At 42.8% G+C, this 22,814-nt stretch overlaps 1 protein-coding gene across 1 annotated transcript; it reads right to left on the bottom strand.

Moving 5' to 3' along the window:
* Positions 1-1,345: 1,345 nt before the first annotated feature.
* RCOR1 (REST corepressor 1) lies at positions 1,346-21,364 on the bottom strand (the record flags this gene model as incomplete). Its single annotated transcript, XM_010083230.1, has 9 exons — positions 1,346-1,907; positions 4,067-4,296; positions 4,823-4,880; positions 5,599-5,676; positions 6,657-6,851; positions 11,127-11,205; positions 14,362-14,480; positions 17,088-17,249; positions 21,312-21,364. Coding segments are annotated over 9 exons (1,016 nt in total), but the record flags the coding sequence as incomplete, so codon positions are not given.
* Between the last annotated feature and the right edge of the window lie 1,450 nt (positions 21,365-22,814).

The following is a 22,814-nucleotide window of genomic DNA, read 5'->3' as shown; positions in this document are numbered from 1 at the left end:
CTCACTCAAGGCCCAAGGAGGAGACCACCTTGGTGGTATGCGAGGCCACCTCCTCTGCCTTTCCTTGGGTTGTGTCTACACTGCAGGAAATGTGGTCACAGCTGGTTCTGTTGGCCGGCTGGCATTAGCCCACCTCATTCAGGTGCAGGGGACAGAGCCGTCACAGCACACAACATGGCACAGCCCAGCAGCTCGAACATCAGCACCAAGTTCAGGGCTACACTCCAAGCTGTAGCACCTCAGCTGCAGGCCAGGACATGGACTGGCTCATTTCACGTTGTGTTAAGAGAGGCTGGTGCTGTACATTGCTGTGTGCCATCTTGGCTTCAACCCTCTGTAGAGGAAGAGAGACAATGAAGGTCCTTTTCTCCACCTGCAAAGACAGGTGGTTTCTTCCAACATCATGAAATTAACCATTTTTAAATGCTTTATGACTAGTGTTATTTTACAACTTTCCACTGGACAAGAAGTAATACTGCTGGTTCTAGCTTCTCTGATCACCGTCTGCTTGGCAGTCAGCAACAACCTTGTTCAAGGTGCAAAGTCCTCACACAGGACTTTAAAGGGCATCTCCAGTTCAAGACAGCCAGATAGGCCACAGCACAGGTCATCTGAGCAGAGGGCTGGGGATTTGAAAGCCGCATGCACCAAGTATTTGGAAAAGCACCTCTAAGATTTTAAATTGCATATTTTGGTTCAGAACATGAAAGCGATGTGTGCTTCAAAAGGGTTAAAATGGCCAATGAAATTAACCTGCTTCTTCTCCATCAAACTTTGAGAGACCAAAAACTACCTAAAGGTTGAATTTTGTGCCCCAACCCTCGTCCAGACTTCCAGTGGGAGAAGTAGTTTGATGTCTTTGGCAAACAGCGCTCTGAAGAGGAATGAGACACTGGGACAGAAAGTGACCTATGGTAGCCAAATGTAAAAAGGCACATATTCCAAAAGGAGAGGCACCAGAAAAAGTTGTTTTGACTTAATCCCACAGAGGATCAGGAAAAAGAAAGTTGTGTAGCACTCATTTGACAAGTTACAATGCAAATGCTGAATGTCAGGGGTTAAATAGCGTATCAAACAGTTTCAGGTTACGTATTCCCTTTTGTACTAAAGAAAAGCCATTAAAATATGCAGGAATAAAATGCTTAATTAGGGAGCTTTCTATGAAGTGAGAACACACAAATACAGTGGAAAGAATGGCACAAACCAGAAGTGTAATGAGTGTAATGAGAAGTGTAACTCATTACACTTCTGGTTTGTGCCATTCTTTCCACTTGGAAATACAACCTTGGACTGACTGAATCTTAGAAATAACATTTTGTATCACTTTTCATTATTCAGGATTGCTTGTTGACATGCCCTGTAATTTCAGAAAAAACCTGACACCACTGGCATGTGCATGTTCTCCTTTATAGAAAGCTCACCAATAATAGTGTCATCGTAAGAATACACAGGAAGCGGAGACCACAAGGCCATGCAGAAATATGTACTTATACCCTACAGACCAAGTATTATAAGAACTCCTAATGTGTAGAGTTACTGTGGGGCCAATAAGGAGCTCCTTGTTTTGCAGGTTGGTCAAAATTTACAGTCAGGTGTCACTGGTTCTAGAAGTCCTCATGCTTAAGCAGGACGTTGACGAAATGAAGAGCTGAAATACCGGTGTTTTTGAAAGAAAGTGGAGTCAGTATGGAGGAATGAGGGGAGATTAAGGCAGATGTAGCACAGGAGTGGAAGCGTTTGCCTTTTTTTGGTAAATAGCTGCTTGTCCACAGATATGATGGAGATGGCTGTCTGAGGTTTGCTGATACCTGATATCCTGGATAACACAGTAGTCAACACAAATTGTTCTAGGCTACAGCACCTTCTCACGGAGCAGATGCATATCTGACATCAAGAACAGAAGTAGCCTGGAGGGAAGGGGGGAGAAAAAGGAGACGTTTAGTTTAAAAGTGAATAAACATAGGCTTTCTTCCATCTCCAAATTTCACCCCAGATCCACAGTACTAAAAGCAACAAGACGGACAACCGTGGCACATGGTATTGCAGCAACTTCCCCTATTCTGAGCCACACTGGGATTTGCTGGGAGTGTAAACATACAAGAATTAACACTGGAATTGAGGTTGCTTTATAACTAGCAGTCTCACCTCCCCCTTTCAAAAAAACAAAACAACCCAAAAAAAGGAACTGCGGGTACTTGCTGTGAAAACACACTGAAGGGGAAAGCCCAGTGCAGTCAGAGGGCTGATGAAGCTTTTACTGGGCTGATGGCCAGGCAGACAAGGCATGCCAGGGGAGAAGGCACCCAAGGGACTTCAGTGTCAGGCCAGCAAAATCTGCTCCTGGCTACTGATGGACGGAGTCCACCTGACTTGACTTCATCTGCCTGTGCAAGAAGTGCCCTCAAGAGCAGGCCCCAGCCCACGGTACAGCACAGCTCAGGAGGGACCAGGAACCCCTCTCCTAGCCCATATAGATCACTTCTGTAAAAATCCCAATGACACTTCGCTTTGCCCCAGAACCGCTCCGACAGGCACCATCACCCAGTTCCTTGCAGCGCTATGCTTACATTATCTCTGAAAGCAGGAGCCATCACACTTACAGCCAGTCTGAGAGGCAACGTTTACATCCAACATGCTCAAAGAGCATGGTGGCCATCAGATGTCCACTGTGCAACACCCTTGTGTCCCTTCCTTGAACATTTTTATAAAAAGCTGTGGTCTTGGTAGTTAAAATCCCCTCCATGCTGCGAGCACCTTCCTCCTCCCAGCCATGACACATCAGTTCCTACTGTCCACAACAGGCTTCTTCAAGAACCACAAGCCACACATTTGAACATTTGAAGCCAGGAACAATATCAGAGGGCTCAGAGAAGAAAAGCTCTGCACTGCCAACAGATACAACTCTACTGGTCACAGGAAAAGCCAGTGACACAAGCCACCTGTCTTTCAAATGGGTGGCTGCATACTAGTACCATTGCTTCTTTGCTCCACCTCTCAATTCTGGAAGAATGGCACAATTTCACTTGCACCCTTCTGAGAAGGCAAGTTTTTTGATTTCAGTTTTGTTTATCTGTCATAACTTTGGACCTAGTCCCAAATATAAGCATCTTTGATGATCACACTATTAGGATTTGTGAAGCAATTAAGTTCTGCTCTCTGAATATCTGAATGGCAACAGACAAGTGAGGCAGCTATAATCAGGGCAACTAAAATATAGAATACACTGAGAATTCCATCTGAGACCAAAATTTGCCTTACACTGTTGACTGTGCTTGCATTTAGAAGATAGGACTTTTGTGCCAAGCTATTTTATAAAATTAGGCCAAAGGGAGACCTAGATCAGACATTTTTAACATGCAAACCTCGAGCGAGGTTTTCTTTTGCAAGACTGTGTTCATATTACATTTTTGTAACTAACTTTCATATTTAAACACTCTACAGTCTCTTAGTTAACTTTAATAAATACATTGTCTTTGGAGAAGTGTTATCTCCATGAACCTCCATCAAGAAGAGGCTGTTTCTAGAATTTGTCTTCACAGAAACTGCTGTAAAATCAAGGAAACTTTGTCTCTAGGCAATTCCAGAGTGAACAGTTTCACACACTCTCCTTGTTTATACCTTTCTTCCCTTCCCCTGAGTGAAACCACTCCATCATCAAAAATGAAAGAGCAAGTTTTGCCTCAGAAGACCATGCAGTCCCAACAAAGACAAACCTAAAACACCTTGCAGAACTGAGTGCAGGGAAAACATCCAAACGAGATAAAGGTGTATGGGGTTTTGGCAGCAAGAGACATTAAAATGTCCATGTGCTGACAAGATACAGATATACTGTCAGAGGACTGCAAATTAACTTCTCTTTCCACTTTCATAGATGTCTGGAATTCCCAATTCCCAAAATCAGTACTGGAATCTGTATATCCAGAGAAAGTGAAATATACTCAGATTGAAGATTGTCAAAAATGGCTTTTGCAGAGCACGTGTCTATGTGTATATATACATACACACACACATCTATCTGAACTGAGCTCAGATTGGGAATTTTATGTGACTTTTAGATTGGATTTACCTCATCTTCCTCCTCGGACATTTTAGTGGAATTATCAGGGGATTTTACAGGCTTCTGGCTATTGGTTCCATTTGTCTCCTCTTTGCCATGCTCTGCCTCCCACTCCTGTAGAACTTCATCTATGTTGAAACGTCGTCGATAATTTACAAAAAAGTTCTTCACTTGCACTACAGATTTGTTTCCAATCACATCAGAGATTGCCTGAAAGTCTCGTCCGTATTTCCTGATTGCTAAAACCAACAAAAAGGAAAACAAAAGCAATGTGTTATTTCCTCAAAGAACACAGATCAGGCTCAAGTCAGAGCATAAGAATCCAGTCAAGGTTTCAAGCCTTTCTCAGATTAATCCAGGAAAAAAGTCTAAATTGGGCAAGAGACACAGCTAAAACTAGCCCTAGAAAAGAAAATGGAGATGTAGTAAAGATGGGCAGAGCCAAATCTAGAAGACATGTGTAAATCTGTCTGTACTACTTGACAAGTTACTCAGGCAAAGAGGATAGCAGTGACTCCAGTAGAGTTTCACTTTCTGAAAACTTGGTCTCAGAGATTATTTGCAAATATTCACATGCTGCAATATATACTTTCCAATGAGGGGGAAGGGGAGGATACTGTTTCCTCGTTCAATTCCGTTCTTCGGGCGTTAATACACAGCAATGTCAAAATCTCTCATTAGCCACTGAAGAGAAACACAGCTCTGAAATCCAGTAGAGTTCTGATTATCACCACCTGAAGTACAAATAGACTTGTAGCACCATACCTTGCACAGCAAGAAGCTGCTCATCCGTGGTCCAACGTGCATTAAATTTCTGAGTAGCCTAAACATAAAAGAAAAATTAGGGAACAATTTACATAAGCAACAACTTTCACTTGTATCTGAGGCCCATAAAAATCTCACAAAAACACAGCAAAGAATTAACTGCTAGACAAACTATATCATTCCTTCTAGCAGCAGCAGCAATGTTTTCAACATAAAGAAACTGTATGTGGCATCCATTCAGTTAACTGTGACATACACCGTGCCTGTAAGTCACAGTAATACAAGAAGATAGGGAATGGTCTGAGCAGATAACCAAGAGCCACACTCTTCCAAAGCACCTACTTGTTTTTATCAGACACCCTCTGTAATCTTGGTCAAATTATTTCCAGCATGAGGTGCCAGAGTTGAAAGGAAAATAGCAAAAGCACCAAGTGCCAAGTGAAATATGGGCCATTAACATCCTCGCCTACATTTCTTGGTATTTAGAGCAAAGCAGCTACCTCTCTCACAAGGACATATTGATACAACACTGACAAAAAATGGTATATCTGGGATACCTGTACTTCTGTTAGAAACCACTGCCACATGTTAAACACTGCCCTTACTTTCTTCTAATCTCTCTCCATTACACAACAGTGAATACAGTAATGTCATGATTCACACTGGCAACTAATAAGACATTGGTCCTAGTTTACTGGCAACACAAAGAGCCCTGGTATGTAAACACAGATTAGCATTTATCTCAACAATAAACGAGGGTCAGAAAATGATCCTACCTCTGGAAGTCTGTATTGTTCTATGCCACCTTCAAGTTTTTCTTTGAGTGCACTGTTTGTCTGTTTAATATTCTGAATCTGAAAAGAAAGTTTCATCTCTTTAACAAGAATTAAAAATATATATATTTTTGGACAAGCCTTCTTCCAACAGCCCCAGCAGGAACCCCACAAGCTCAGCATTCCAGTTTTTCTCACAACCTCCCATCTCCAAAAAGAAAGTTTGTTATATTGGAATAATAGAATTCAGGAGCAGCTGGCACATCAGGAGATCCCATTTAATTTATTCTATCCTGTCTGCAAGTTATTTGGAACAAGAACTGGCCCAACGTCCAGGTCTATATGAAGCCCAGCATAAGAAGAAAGGCCCTGTTCACAGCAAGTAATGAATCAAAGAGAGCTCCGCTTCTCCCAGAGTGCCAAGAAAAAGGCTTCAGGCCAAAATATCAATTCTATTAAGTTTAATAAAGAGCTTGAGCAAGATCTCTGCTTTAAAAACAGTGAAAATGTTCATATCTGGGAAACAAACTCATGTAGTAAACCTGTCCTTACTAACAGATATTTGAAAAACATTTGTTTAAAAGGCAGATCCATCAGGGAAGCAAAAGGTATGTAGGAAAGTTTGTATGATGCCTGTCTAAGAAAGAATAAAACAAACATCTGCCTTTTCCAGAAGTACCACAGGAAAAGGCAAAGGAAACTGACAGCTGCAGATGGAAATCAGATACTGCTGAAACCAATGTCTTCTGAGGGAAGTGCACAGTTAACACATAAGGAACTCTGAACTGCAAGAAACATTAAGCGCCAACAAATACTCCTTCAAGTCAGTGCTACGGACTTTTCCCTCACTTCACATTAGGTATAAAGTAGGCTTGCCCACAGAATTGAAACATGAGAGATGTAAAACACAGGGCTGCATTAGTTCATAGCACAAGGCTAGCAGCTTGTCAGTTAAGACACATAATGACGTGTATCATCACTGCGAAGCTTCAAATTCCTGTAAACTTTGCAAACTGTGACAGGCACTACCTCCAGTTTTTCTTGAGCAATCCCATCCATACCTGTCGTTTGATTGAGACTAATTCCATGTCCAGTTGTCTGTGTACAGTGTTAGCAGCTGTCGCATTGGCGGAAACAGCCTCCACATCTTCTTGGGAAAGGAACATTCCCTTGGGAGGTTTCCTCTTTGCTCTGTTCTTGGCCTGTGTACTAAGCTTCTCCTTCTTCGCTGGAGGAGCGGCTTCAGTGGGCTGCACCTGGCAAACAGGAGTCATTTTACAAAACTAGGTGATCTTTGAAGGTCCCTTCCAACTCATTCTCTGATTCTATGACTTTTAGCCATCCTCAAAGGTTGGAGAATGAAAAAGGCAGCTTACAAACAGGAAGACATTTTTGCTGTAAGTGCCATGTCATACAAACACTGCCTTATATAAATCTCTCCCTTCTTCTAGGTAACTTTCAATGTTTACAGAAATACTGGTTGTCTTCTCTGACCATTCTCACTTTGGGAGACAGATGCCTAGTTTTCCGGCAGTTTAATATTCTGGTTATTTTCAAACACTCTGAAACCTCTCTTCTTGCTCTCATCATCAGGCCTCAACACATCAGGTTAACTGAACACCAGAAGGAAGCAAACTGGAGTTTGGAGACAGGGGAAGAACACAACTAGAAGAGTTTACAGAGACTTGTTTTAATACGTGTCAGACAGGAGAAGAAATAAACCAAATTTATTTAAAGGCTAAGGATAAAGGAGCGAGGTGACTACAAAGTAATTCTTAGATCATTATGCAGTTTCTTGGAAGCCAGGTTTTCTTGCACATCACTGATATATCAACTGTTCCATTAAACTGATGCAGTTTTGCCCACAAATAAAACTTGAGTCTCTTTTGGAAAACGGAATATTTCATACACCACTTATTATTTTTATGCCTTCTGTATAAAGCAAAGAATTAGGCACACACCTCTCTAACAGGCAGATTAACTGGGATATTATACTACAGACCCTTCAAGAGGACATCTGATTCTCTAATACCAAAACCATTCCTTCCAGAAGTTACTTTCAACAAGCAACTCATACCCAAGATTCATTACCCAGTGGCTGGAGTCTGACCAAGAACACATAGCAGAAGAAGGATGGCAGAGAGAGAAAAAGCAGAGAGGGGAAGCCACACATCTGAAATCCTCTACTTGATCACTGCCAGCTTTAAACACATTGGTGTGATTCAGTGGTTTCACTAAGCACTATTGTTTCCCTCCTAATTTGCAGCTACATGTAGTTTCTACACAGTTTGTGGCATTTGCTCATTAGTGAGCATTACAACGCTCGCATTCAAACCCACGTGAGGCTGAGCACAAAGCCCCACATAAGCATGAGGCTCTGACTCCTGAAGACTGGAGGACCCAGCACAGCTGCCAGCAAATAAAAGCTTGCACCCTCTTCATGGGCTCAACAGCCAGAGCCACACAGGAGCAGTAATGTGGACAATTGCCTGTTCTCAACTTTTTTCTTCCCTCCTTTAGTGCAAAGGACTCCATTAGAGATGATGCCTAAGGCAAACCCAGGAGCAAGAGATAACTATTGCTGTTGCATGATAGATACCCTATTTCTTTCTGCAGAAGTGAGTGGTGAGCAGGGGAAACCAGACCGGTTTAGCTATGAACAAGTGAGGTAAGCTCTGCACTCCAATTCAAAAGCAAGAGCTTCGATAACTGAGCCAGGTAAATTATTCAACATGGACGGACATTTCAGATTTATTAATCTCTCATCTACATACAGAATTTCACAGGATCATGCAGTAATGCCTCACAACAGGGTAAGGATGTCGGTTGACCAACATGCAATGCCAGCAGTGCGAATATCCCAGAAGCCTCAACATTAAGGAAAAATGAAAGCAGTTTCAAATAATTGTTTTACACAATTTAAAGAATGTGAAGCTCTTTTGTGTTGTACACAAGAAGCCAGAGCTCCAGCAGAACAATTTTTGACAGCTCCAAATGCCTCTAGGCCCCAGAGATATTGCACAGACTCTGAAAATTTGAGCATCGACCCTATCTTCGAAACTCTTGCTTTCCTGGAAACACATATATCTCTGTAGAATTAAATCATTCATGAAAACCAGGGAGAATTAAAATGCAGGGATTTAGCAGTGCTCCTCTGTTTACTTATATATTGCCACTGCAATTCAGCACACTTCAGTCTTACAAACCCCTTAATACAAACAAGGTTCCTCTCCTCAGATTTCACAGTGTAAAAATAAAAGACCAAGCTATCTCAAGCCATGTAAAAGCAGGAGATGAAATGGGAGGCTTTTCCAGGAACCGGGAAGATGTGGAGAAAGCAGCTCTAGTTCATGACCTCAGTATTACAGAGTCACTATCTGAGGAAACCTGAACAGTTGCAGTAACACTGAAAGCACTAAAAAAAAAAAGCTTCCCCCTCCAATGATCCCCAAAAGAGGAAACAGATGAGAGATTTCAGATACCCTAAGAAATCCCACTATTACTTGGCAAGTCATACAGTAACCAACATGTCTCAGAACTGGAAAAACCATCTCTGCAGGATTGGGACAGGGAGGTTCTTTACAGTAAGAGTGCTGGGCTAGTGGTACATCAGCACCCCTGCACATCTGACCACGTCATTAAAAGAAACAGTGATCAAGAACGAACATACCCCCCTCCTGGATACCTGCTGTATCTCATGGCATGTTCAATCAGCCCCAGGCTCAGGCACTGCAAAATCACATCAAATTAACTCTGAACTCTGGGTATGCAGCTTGTCAGCTTCATTCTACCCACCAGTACAATCCCTGTCCAGAAGACCCCCACAAGGCTGCCCACCACTGTATACACAGCCAGGCTGCACATGCTCCACCACTTCTGGTGGCATCTCTCAGACTGGTCAGGGTGCCATGGCCTCAGTGTGACAAGGAGGGCACACAGCCCCCTCCCATACAATACTTTCTACAAAAACATATCAATGGTAGCTATCAGCCATCTGATCTGGTGTGGCCTTACCACAGAAGCAGCCAAGTTCGCAACAAACTACCTTTCCCCCTTCTGCAGCAAGTTCAGGGCATGCCAGTATTAGTAGGGGAAGAAGCAATAATAAAGGCGATCAAAGGGAGCTCTCTTATAGATGCAAGCTTTCAAAAAGCTTATAGAGAAATCTAAACTTGAAAATGTATTAAAATGAGATGATAGCACTAATTATTTACAAGACACACTAGAGAGCTGCAGTATGTGACCCTTCTAGTTTTGGTGCTGTTGAGGCTTTTGAGAACTCAGGTTCTGGTAAGGGTGAACATCAGTGGCTTCACATCCACTCTGCTCCTAGGAAGTCATCAGGGATGCCAGTTCCTTCGGTGGAAGCAACAGCTAGGCTTTTCTGGAAAGTATAGAGAGCCCTCTGGCATGGGTGAAGAACAGACTAGGATGCTGTGATTTTGCAGTTATTTCCATTCAAAATAATTTATTAGAGGAAATAATCTGACAGTGACTGACAAAGCAGCTGCTCTAGGCCCTTGTTTTGGCCTGCGTGAAATACTGTTTTTAAAGAATTCAGTGATTTTTTTTTTCCTACATATACCCTTTCAAAAAAATAAATTTAAAAAATTGAAAAATAGTGACTGTGGGAGAGAAATCAGGAAAGGGAGCTACTTCACGGAGAAAAGGCCATAGCGTAAATGTCTTCCTGTAGCACTCACACATACCCATGCTGCTGCTGAATGGTAAGGCTTTTTCATTTAGTAACAGATAACCAGCATGAAAATACACATGAAAATACAGAATACACTTTCCTGTTAAGCATCACAGACCAGGTTTTCAAAGCTGTTGTATTTGTGTGGCTTTATTTTCATCTAGACCTGTATGCCTGCTTAAAATGAAGTATTTGAAGTGAGGTGCAAGTAGTATGCTTTAAGTAAACAAAATATTCTGTGCATAACAGGTTAAAGCCCCTCTGACAGACAAAATGAACTGGCCACACAAAAGCTTCCTCCTCTGCTGTTCACCACTGTAGTTGCAATCCTGGTGCCACTGAAGTCCTCATAACAATTGTTGAGGATTTCAGTACATCAGGAATTTACCTTAGAATTTAAGGTGTAGATAAACATGCTCTTGCTAGTCTACCTACAACAGATTAAAGGACATATTTCTCCTCCACCAAGTCATGTCAGTGGTGACACACAGACATCTCAGTGCTTCTACTCCATCTCCATGCAGCTAGATTGATTTAGACCATCACTGAAGGAGATTAAAACTAACACAGCCAACCCTGAATCAAAGAGACTGGAAACATTCACACAGTACATTATCATGGGATAGTAAAGTCTTAAATTTTCCCAGCTCCATCCATAATATATCTTTATTTGTCTATGCTTGCCTTGATCTAAGAATAATTTTGAAGACAATTATTTTCTTGTATGACAACTATACAAAGCACAAATAAAGAAAATTAGATACTGTCAGCTTCTACATGAAGTAGCTAGTAAGTAAACACTTTCATTTGTACAATAGTAAGAAAAGAATTATACCTCCTTTTTGCTCTCCTTGTTTTGTTCAACTTCAATATCCATGGCATTATTTCCATTTGCTTCTTCCATTTCATCCTCACTGGAAGACAAAAGCAAACAGTACTGTATTAGTTTGCAGCTCTCTTTTTCTATAAATAGCATGCTAGAAGAAAGGCATGGAAGCAATAGCAAGTCCAACAGCTTTCCTTAGTTTTATTCCCAGGGTGGTTTTTCAGGTGTTGAGGTTTTTTTTGTTTTGGGTTTTTTTGTTTGTTTTTGGTTTAAGTCAGGAAATTATGAAGATACTAGGGATCATGTCTTGTAAAGAAAGACTTCTCAGTAGTGTACTTAGGCAAAATAAGTTTGCTCAAATGAAGGCAAGATACATGTAATTGATTACACAAGTTATCTTTTAAAGAACATGGGACACTGAGAATTTTAACTTTAGGCAAACTGAGACAGCAGCAAAGACTTAGAATTACAGCAAGTAGCTAAAACACAGATTTCATACAACTCAACATTTTGCAAAACAGACATGCACAAGATGAACAAGATGAACCCTCCCAAGAACAAGCATTTAAAAAAAAGTTTGTTTTTTTGGTTTTTTGTTTTCAGTGACAGGCTCACATTTCATTCTCCCCTGGAAAAGAAAAAGAGGTTATCAGTTACGGAATAATAATAGGCATGAAACTGGGGCCATATTGAAAGTGACCTTGGCACACCTGGCCATTTTGGCTTCATTGGAATTTTAATCAGACATTAAATCGAATATATTTTCACCATTTAGAATTTTTGTACTGTACACAACTAAAGTTAATTGCACCATTTGGGACAATGCCCAGAAACGGAAGAAATAAGCTGACCTAATCACAGCTTTTTTTTTTTCTTTCTTAAATCAAAAAAATAAACCTATTTCGTCATGTCAAACTTTATAGCCTGGGATGAGGAATTTTGTCTGGTGCAGGTATGTCACAGCGCCAGGACAAGGCAGGGCTGTGCAGAGGAACCCCAGCAGAAGCTGTGCTATGCTGCCAGGGTGCTGGAGACAGCCAGGGGACATTCACACAGGAGCAGGGGACAGCAGGCACGGCAGGTGCCAGTGGCATGGCTGTGGTACTGGCCCTGACTCACGGCTGTCTCCCTGCTGCAGCGAAGTCCTGTGCAGAAATACGCTAAGGAGGAACGTACTGCTGGCTAGCTTGAGCTAGCATCCATCTCCACAAGAGCAGTCACTTGTTGCTCTCCCAAGCTGCCTGGCTCATCAGCTCATTCACAAGATATTAGTTTGTGTAATCACAATTCCAGGGTATAAACTCACAAGCACCCCCTCCCAGAGCTGCATACACAAAGCCCCTCGCATACAACTAAGAACAGATACTGAAAACCCGGTCCCAAATGCACCAGGAGATATTTTAGTGACAATTTGGCGGTTTAGGGAATTTCCCTGCCTAGCTACAGAAGAGAAATAGCAGTATTAAATGAGATACCTCAGATCGCCTTTTCTCTTAACCCCATCTCCAACAGAGCTTCCTTATGTTCTCACCTAGGTTCAGATTTCAGCCTTTCTGCAAAGGCCAAACCCCCATGGGCTTTGCTGTGCTCGGAGTTTGCTCTTCACTTCCAGCAAGTTCCCTAGGCATGAGCTAGATCAAAACCCACCCACTAATTTCTGCAGTTTTAGACATTGATCACTATTAAATGAAGAGCATTGTTGAAGTTTTGCCAACAACCAATGGCACAGTACAACCTCAAAATCTGGGCACCCCAAACTCACCCAGCTTTGCTTCCATGCCCTGCATGGCTGCACTGACAAATTCTTCTGAGTGTAGGGGTTTGACTATTTTACACCATGTAGAGGAAAAAGGGAAATCAAACATCAAGCTGATGGTCTGGTGCTTAGCTTGCTGCAGATGTAAACCAAATTACGCATTTCCAGTCCAGCTGCCTTCCTCAAAGGTTACAAAATTACAGTACATGGCAGCCCATACAGTTCTTTCCCAATCACCAGATGGTCTGAGGTGTTGCTTTTCCCAGCAAACAGGCATAGGTACCAGAGAGGTGTATTTCCAAATTGCAGTAATTTCATTTATGAGCACAGAACAAAAATAGAGAAGTAGTACTGAAAGATCCTAAACTACATAGTATGAGACAAACACATATTCCTTATAAGAGATTTTTTTCCTTCCTTTTAAATTAGTAGGAAAATTAAAAAAAAATTAAAAAAGCAGGATGGGGAGAAGAAAAATCAAGACAGTCTCTGCAGAGAAGGGAAAAGAACAGAATGGAAAAAGGGACTCAGGTCAGAGAAAGCCAACAAACACTGGACAAGTTGGCTGGTAGTATTCTCCCTGGCCCTGCCTGTTAAGCAAGCATTGCTGATCTACTGGAGAGATGGGAGAGGCTGAGTGAGTCACTGGTGTAGTACAGCTCAACCCTGGAAACACTTTTCTTCCCCCTTCCCAAACAGGGCTTGCTCATATGCACTGGAGCCAGCACACAGCTCCCTGGGAAGTGCTAGAGCAGCAACTCCTCTGAGGGAAAAGCTCTTGCAGAACTTTGCCCAATTATGTTAGGAGTCTTCCAAAGCCAGATGCACCTCAAAGTTTGGTCTGCAAATACATTAACTGCATTTTAGAGCAGGTTGAGAAGGCACCTGGAGTTGCTGCTGTTCAGAGGGTGGTTCACCCCCCCGCCCCACACACACACCTGAGGCCACTGGTTGAGCTACCTTCAAGGGCTGGCACAGGTATACCAGAAGGTGAACTTGCAGACAAAGCTGCACAAGCAGGAGTCAAGCTCAGCTGCTGAAGCTCAGCGACTAGCGACCTCCCAAACACCACCACTCACCCAAATCCTAACGCACCCAGCACTCCTTGGGATGCCTCTGCCAGAGGATTCATCCTAAGTTCCCCTGTGCTACCCTCTTCTCAGTTTTAATTTCATTTTCTCCACCCTCAAGCAGTATCAGAGAAAAAGCTTCTAGAGTGATGGGACAGTGACCACTGCATTAGGAAGTAATCAGGAATTGCACAGTGTTGAAGAAGGGAACACACCTAATTGCCGACAGATTCCTTTTGGCTTTAGGCAAAGAAAAACATGCACAGCAGGGAAGAGGGGTGGGGAAAGAAGGTGTGGTACCAGGAAACATTTTGGGGAAAATCCTACATCTAGTTTCTTACAAGTTAACAGGAATCTCTGAGATAGTCTAAAGAAATCAGTGTGCATCATTACACAGCCTTTCTGTTTGCAAACCTACCTTTCCTCACGTTCCCTTTTTTGTTTACGAGCATGACGGTCCATAACGCTAGTTTTAGTCCTTGTCTTCTTCCAGGAGTAGTAAAATTTCACCAGGCTGGCTATTGATTTGTCAGGAAGCTGTAAATTAAACATGTATCCTTTTATATGTTTATACGTAAAGTACCCCCAGAATTTCACATACAACCAGTCTGTTTTTGTCAAGGAATATCTGATCTCTCTACACTGCATTCTCTCAAAGGCTCAAACGAGGCAGTCCTGCAGCCTTTCCAAAAATGATCTGTGGGGGAGTGTTTCGGGTTAGTGCCTACCATTCAGAGCATCAAAATATGTCAAGACCATCTCAGCAAGCCTCCACTCACCAGCCAGGTAGCTGGTTCCCTTCAGACTAGAGGAACATAGCAAGAGCAAACCCATAACTGGGCCTTGAAACTGAGATAACAGTTTTAAAAGCCAACACAGGCATGTGTAAGCAACAGCAGGAACTGCTGAATTGCAGGCTACAACCCAAGCATATCTCTGATGTTTGGTTTAAAAGGCTTATTCACACCATTCACATGATGAAATCTATTCAAAGGTCTCAACAAAAGATGTTTTCAAAAGGTGAAACATTACTGTACGGTGAACTGAGGATATAGGAAAACACAAGTCTCGGATTTTTTTTTTTTTTTTTTGGTCCTCTTACGCTGATGTCATTGTCTTGTAGCTATGAAAAGTCAGCCCCCGAAAAACATAAAACTACATTAAGACTAATTCTCTGCTTCCAATGTACTCTGCATGGATGTTGTTAGATAGGACTTCTAAAGGTAAAAGTCCAGCCTTTATTGCTGAATAAAACATGTTTTAGCTAAGTGTCTGATTCAGCCTGGAGGGCAAGACAACTGGGGAGGAGAACAAAACTGCGAGCAAGAGCCAGATCTCTCTTATTCAGACACTGCAGTTTAAGTCTTCACTTGAGATACACCAGGTTGACTTTAGGTGCTAATAGTGGATCACACCAGAACTACCACCCTGGCCCACAGCTGCACACAGGCATAAATCCATCTGTGCTGGCAAAGCACAAGCACTATGTCAATGTTGTGTTGCCAATAGCCATGCAGCAGGCTGGTACACTGGAACTAAAGAGTTCCACAGAACAAACTCAGGGACAAGGCTGTTTGCGACAAACATTAACTTGGCTACAAACACATGCAAAGAGTGCCAAAATATCAGAATCAACTCCAGTAAATAATGTAACTCACTTTTCATTCTCTGGCTTTGATGATTTTTTCCCCTCAGTTCCAAGCTGCGCTGGTGCTAACGGGGCAGTACATACTAACTAACAACTAACGTGCTCCCGAGCCATTGATTCCTGTCCCCTGCTAAACACAAAGCTTTATGTCATTTAATTCCTTTCATGCAGGATGGCTTTTCTGGGAGCAACAGTAAAAAAATATTATTACCTAGAGAACAGTGCATGAGCTTGGCATCCCTGTATTGGAATGCACTTCACTCAGGGACAGAGTCATGCTTCTGCACATAAACAGAATTGAGAATTTCTTGCTTTGGCATTTAACCAAGCAACAGGACAGGCTTTATGTTCTCGTTTTTCTCCAGGACACTGTCCTCCCCTTTTTTTCCCTATGTAAGAACAGAGGAATAAAGAAAAAAAAACACTTCATCCTTCAGCAGTCCACAACTTTCCAGGCTGTCTCTATCAGCTGTCCACAGTATGTGCAAGCCCCATCATCTGAGCCGAGGAAGTGGGAGACCCTAGGACTCCAAGAACATTTGGAACAAAACACCACTGAAGGAACATTCAAGGAGGACATGAGAACAAGGCTCTTCCTGCCATTCTTTTGAAAAGGGACCTGGCAATTTTCCTTCGTACTTTGGAGGCAAGTTGCTTTTCCCTTTTCAGCAGGATCAGCAACACAGACCTTCATGTGTCCTTAAAAGAGGGTGAACAGCCTAGGGTCACTTCAAAGGGTCACCACCAGTGTAACCAGGTCCTACTGGAAAACTTGAGAGGCATGTTACTGAAGGAAAGCAAAGAACAAAGTCTGGTTCCCATCCTGGTGATGAACCACTTGCAAAAACTCTCAAGATATAATAGTAAAAAAATTTTACATCCCATCCTCTCCCGCTTCTGAAAGAAAATTGGACACACCAGCAGTTGCCTTTCAGACAGAAACCTAGACTTGAAGTTTTCAATCAGTTTTAAAAAAAATCACTATCAACAGAAAGCAAAGGACTGAAAACTTGCAATGATGTATAAACCTCCACCACAGCATCCACTGACAGTCCCAAATCACATTAAGCACACACTTCATAGACAAATAAAATTAATTCCTAAAAAGCAGGCTGTAAGAAAGGAAATCAGCTTTGCACAGAGATGATCTTACTCTGTGTGTGGGTGGGCACATGTGTACAGACCATGCCTGAACTCCAGCTGAGACAAAAAAACCCACTACCGTAGCATGCAGGGGGCTGAAAACTGTCATTTCCAACTAAAAAAATTGCACAGTGAAAGTTTATCCTGAACCAGTAAAGCAATTCAGGAAAACACTTCTACAGAGACTCTGGAAGCATTGTTGTTTCTTTCTATTCACGGTATTATTTTTTCCTCTAGCATCCCCTTTGGCCTATTCTTTCCCAAGAGCATTAGACAAGAGTTCCGCACAATCAGCACTGAAGACAACAGTCCAACTGCCTGTTCTGCTTTTCCATTCCTGTGACACCACTTACCATCTGCTGGATCCTGTGAAAGGTTTTCCCATGGAAACTGAAGGCCTGTTCAAACAAGACCTTGTCTTCCACTGTCCACTCATCTGGGAATGGAGTAAAGTTTGGCAGATCTGCCAAAGACTTCTCGATGTCATGCTTGTGCCAAAAGAGCATCCCAAGGGCCTAGAAATAACAAGGACACCAAGGGGACAATTGTAATCACAAGAAACACTAATATATTATATGCATGCAAAGGGAGACCTACAGCATTTTTGTCAGGCAACATGTTAGACATAATTTTAATTTTTAGCAACATCAGACACTTTTCTGAGTGCAAGAAACCTGGAACCTGCCCCCCACTCTGCTAGGCTTTCAAGGTCAACTTGAAATTTATACAAACTACACAGGTAGTAAAGTAATAAGAGAGTAGCAAAAGAAAGGGGAGGAGAAGAAAATGAAGAAGTGATTTGAACTTCACTGATCATGGTATGCACAGGAAAGCTAAGCAAAGACTTGGGAAGACTACCTGAAAAACAGGCTGGACTAAAGGATGCTTCTTGCTAGTGATAAACTCTCATGATTTCCCATGCAATTAAGGGGACGGTTTAGTTAACTGGGAGGTTTTACAGTTGCTTAGAGTCTCTTTTTGAGGGGGAGGGGGAAAAGAGGGAGAAGATGAGGGAAGAACTGGAGAAAGAAACGGCAGAGAGCATGTACAACCTTGACTTGCTACTAAGATGCTCCTGGCCTGAAGGAGGAACAAATTTCACTCATTTTGGGGGCTGCTCATTTATTCTCTTCGGAGATGCCTCGTTTCACTGTTGCAGTCTCTGGTTCTCAGTTCCACAAAGTGCATTTTCTGTGCTCCACCACCTGCAAACCATCCTCCCACCACCCAAGATGCTCACTCACAGCCACCCCTCTCCCGTAGATTATGACACATCACTATATCTGGCATGCCAGTGACCACCACAAGTCATTTTGGGAAGGCCTGACTCTGCAGAGCTAGAAATCAGCCTTTCACAGCGGCTGTAAAGTGAAAACAATCCCTAACATGCTGAGTAAAACACCAGAGTAAGCTGCTCATCATATGCAAATTCATCTCAGGTTTCGCAGCCACAGTTACCCTCATCTAGTAGTTTCACCATGGCTTCTCAGAGCTACAAAATCCCTCCAAATTCGGGGTTTCCCCATTATGCTTTGCTATGCAAAAAGCAGTTCCTTTATGGGACCTCGCTCCCCTGAGATTCTGCAGAGAACATGTGTATAAATATTAGTGTTATCCAAGATCTCATCCTGACCCTACTGGCCTTTCAGTGCTGCCCAGCCACCCTCTGCCCCCTCCCTCAGCATTCCCTTTTGCCCCCATGCAGAACAAGTAGTAGTCTTGGTTGCAGCACCATCACTTGACATGTCACAGGAGCGACACAGTCACTTATCTACATCCACTCTGGCTAGCATGGGGCCTAAGAAACTATTCTGCAGTCACAAAGGACCGAGTTTTCTCTCCCCTGCCATCCCTTTCAGCTTCAGATATGAGCTATGCCAAATATCCCTGTGAGAAAGCAAGGGAAAAACAAGGAGGGAGACATCTGGGAGGGCAGGGTAGTGTTAAACACCACTAAGGTGCTAGCGAGGGCTGAGGGGACAGCTGCTTACACAAAGCAAAAGGTCAACAACAAGGTTTTCCTTATAGGCTTGTTTAACAGGAGAGAAGTATTCCTTCTCCACCCCATGCTGCCCTAGGAGAGCTCTGCATGCACACACCAGCAAGTATACAGTTTTTCCAGCCTCCTTTGTCCCAGTGCATCCCATACAGGCTGGCAGGAGGGCACAGCTAACAGCCAGACTCGCTGTAGTGCTCCCAAAAGCCTGTGACTGCTGCGGCTCAGCACAACCACCTACCATAGTTTGCCAACACCAGCTGAAGCAGGCTTGCCCTGCCAGAGCTCACTCGCCTGCTGGAGCCTGCTCTTGAGCTGGCAAGGCTGCAGGGACTCCCAACAGCACAGCCCTGAGCCTCCAGCCATTATCTGACAGCAGTGGAGCCAACAACAGGGCACTTGGCCACTAGCAAGGGGAGAGAAAGGACAGATACGGGAGCTGTGCACAGCACAGATGCGGCCAGTTGGATGGGAAAGCTGCTGGGCAGAGGAGTGTTGGTGCACACCCCAGCTGCGCTGCTAGACAGCTCACCACTCCCTTTAACAGCCTGGCATGTCCTCATCTGCAAAGGTAGGTTTTAAGCTGGAGACACAGACGGAAGAACGGGAATCTCTGGGCAATGACTGTCAGCCAAGCCAGCTGCACAGGGGTCCAAAGAGACTGGCTGCTGGGGGGGATGCACACATAGGAGAGGGCTGCATCAGCCAAAGCCCAGAGATGGTGGCCAAATGCTAAAGCTAGCTCTGACTGCCTTCCAGGGAGCCTGTATCAGCTTGTCCACAGTTACCAGCCAACAGCAACTCTGATGATACCTGCTGAAGAGAAAGTATCCCTTGGTAACACAACAAATCATCCTGACTTGAAAGCCTTGACATATGTCCCTGTAATACAAAATAACGACGTGCCTTCCAGAACGATATAAGAGACATCCTCTGCAGTTATCTCCTGCAAGTGCCTACTAGCTTAGCTGTCTAGGAAATCCCGAAGGACCTGGGAAACATGTTTAACTCCAGAGTATTATGCAAGAGTGCTAGGGAAGGAATGAGAAAATTTTTAGAAGGAGGGACATTTTTACAAGTTGCTCAGCCACTTTACAACCTGGTGTGGTGAGTTCCATAACTACTTCAGTACACAGAGAAGGGGAGAAAAATGGGGAGAAAGACTTCATGGAATGAGTGGGAGGTCTGCATTTCCAAAGTTAAAATGAATGCAAATCTCTACTTTTCAAAACACAAGAATTCAGTGGGGTTTTTTTAAATTGCAAGCTTCTGGATCAGTCTACACTCTCCAAACAAGACTTCTCCACTAAACTAATGAAACCCATTTTTATTATCTTGAGACCATCTCTTTTGGCAAATATTACCCACAATATCCAGTACTAGAATATACCCATCTCAACTGAAGTGATCCTTATTTTAATTTCAGTTCACAGACTTTTGGGGCCTTCACGTTCCTTTTAGTGCTGTTTTCTGCACTTAGAAACTATAAACATCAAGTCTGATCATTCCTGGTTTTGCTGGAAATTTTGCTGGTTATCTCAACTTGAATGTTCTTGTTCCCCAAGTGTTTTTGAGCATGAGTATCAGCCACTGAAAGTCTGACTCAAAGATAACAGGAGAATCATTTAAATACAAACCCTTGCCCATTCAAGTCTTGGTTTCTATGCTCATGGCCTTTGCCTGAACAATTCCATAAACTTTCAATTTTTCATAGAAATCCTTTATAGAGACAGTACATAATTTACCAATACAGTAAGTCATGAGATTCCCCACCTTCCCTTTCCAGGCAAGTATTAGTGCATAAGGAAACTCCACAGAATTCAGAAAAGCTTCCCAGGCAACATCTACTCATCTCCCCAGAGGGGCGTTGAAATCTATGTTAGTTAACACGGGAAAGATTAGTACACAATCCCAGAACCATGTGGAATAAAGGAGAGGTCTGCTCCTCAGACCAGGATTTCCACCCCTAGGCTAAAGGCACTGGGCTAACCTCAGGGACAGCTGGTGAGACTGTCCACCACTACTGCACTGACATCTGAGGCGCTGTGATGGGTTTAACCAGCTTAACCCAGGAGAGATGCTCATCTATGCAATGCAAAATGATTTGCAGCACAGTTTTAAAGTAAATAACCATGGATATTGGTTTGCCTCAGAAAAGCGTATGATCGTTCAATAGCTCATTAGTAACTGCCAAGGCATCCATGAAGCAGAGATGGAGCAATCAACTGGAAACTGCAAAGCAATCAGGCAACTGTCCAAAGACAAGCCGATCTTTTTAACGTTGTTCAGGGGTTGTGAAAGTGTTCAAGAGGTAGTCACCATAGGAAGCATAATACTCATGGCCAAACTCTTAGAAATTACAATGGTTTTGTTTTTCTTCTTTTGCCCTTGATGTAAAACTAGGGATGAATTCCATATCCCCAGAGGACAGGTTACTGTTAGGAACAGTCAGTTTTGGGAGAAGTAGGAGGGAAGAAAACACAGCACAGAAGGGAAGAAACAGTTCTAAGCAGTCACTTTAAGTCTGGTTTTAATACCTGCAGAAAAAGACTTTAAAATAAAGTATTCAAAGGGTCGTTACCTGCTCCATGTTGTATCCATGCTTCTCCTTAGCAATGGCGATATATTCGTCCACTATAAAACAAAGAGAAGGCATAAAAGTATTTCATATAATGATCTCATCTCCTTTTCCCTTCCCCTTTCCAGTTTAAAACCCAGTCCTGCAGCTCTGACTTCAGTCACGGTCATTGCATCCTCCACAGAGAGCTCTCATTAATAGCTGCTGTTTCCAACAATTCAGGAAAGGAAGGAAACAAAAGAAAAACACCAGTCACTAGACAAACTACTACATGTTTTCTTTAACAAGCCTAAAAGATACATGATATCGAATCCAGCTCCAGTACTTCTGAAACATAGCATATAATATTTCAGAATTTGTTCACCAAAACTATAGACATGACTGTTTCAGCTACTTCTGGGGGTTTGGTTTCTAAATACCCCAAAGCAGTTATTTTCTTAAGAAAAAAAATCCCCAGACACAATCCATACGTTCCAATACTGCCAGACTCCTAGTGTTGCACAACCACTGCAGATATCTTGGCAAATTTTTCAGCCCTTAACACCTCAGCAATTTCCATCTTGGACCAAACCCCACCTCTATGTATTATTAGGCCCCAGGAGCTTTTAACCTTTACTATGTGAAGATGCCCTGCGGAGTTATATTTTGTATAGATGGGACTACAACCCAAATGTCTCTTTCAGTATGAGTGACTGAGCTTACATTATATCCAACAGCACCCATTTGTGAGGGCTGGATCAGAGTCAGTACCAGTGGTGGTATTCTCAAGTCTGTGCCCTTGTGCTTGGTCATTATTAAACACACTGTAATAACACCACCACCCTTGGAAAAAAATAAATACAAGCTAAAGTGAGACTCTTACTTTACCTAATGGAGTAGAAGATGCTGGAAGCATTGGTTGTCTGCAGGATCCCCAATGTGCTAGCACCCTGAAAAACTCAGAACTGGTACACACACAGACAGAATTCTCATTCTTCTACAAATTTTGGACTTCAAGACAAAGCACTTAGCAATAAACTCAAAAATCATTCCCTCTTCCTTCTCTGCAGATACCCAGGCAGGTATACAAGCAAATTCCTGTGCTGAGCACCTGACTCATGGAGAGCACGCACAGCACCTCCAGAAGAAAATGGTTCTGTGCCCACTGCAGCTAAGGAAGCCACATTTTTCCATGATTTGGGCCTCAAGATCAACTTCAGCTCTCAAATATGCTTCTCCCATGTTTTCTGCCTCTGCGAGAACTCTCTCATGGAGTCTCTGGCCTCTAATAGCACAGCATTTCTTAAAGCCTTTCCTTCAAGCTGGGACATTTCTCAATTTTTCTTTCAGCTGAGGAAACTAAGCGATGAACTCAGAAGGTATAGAGAAAACAGAGGGGGTAGATCAGAAGATGCACAGCAGGAGAGCACCAGCCTCTTATCTTCAGCTTGTCATCAATACAAAGACATCAAATCCAGGTACTTAAACTAGACATCCTATCTTACTAGACGATATGACATTTGATAT

Source organism: Pterocles gutturalis, unplaced genomic scaffold, assembly GCF_000699245.1.
Source record: "Pterocles gutturalis isolate BGI_N339 unplaced genomic scaffold, ASM69924v1 scaffold20470, whole genome shotgun sequence".
Taxonomy (NCBI): Eukaryota; Metazoa; Chordata; class Aves; order Pterocliformes; family Pteroclidae; genus Pterocles; species Pterocles gutturalis.
Note: the sequence above shows the minus strand (reverse complement) of the source record. Positions and strands in the feature narration are given on the sequence as shown.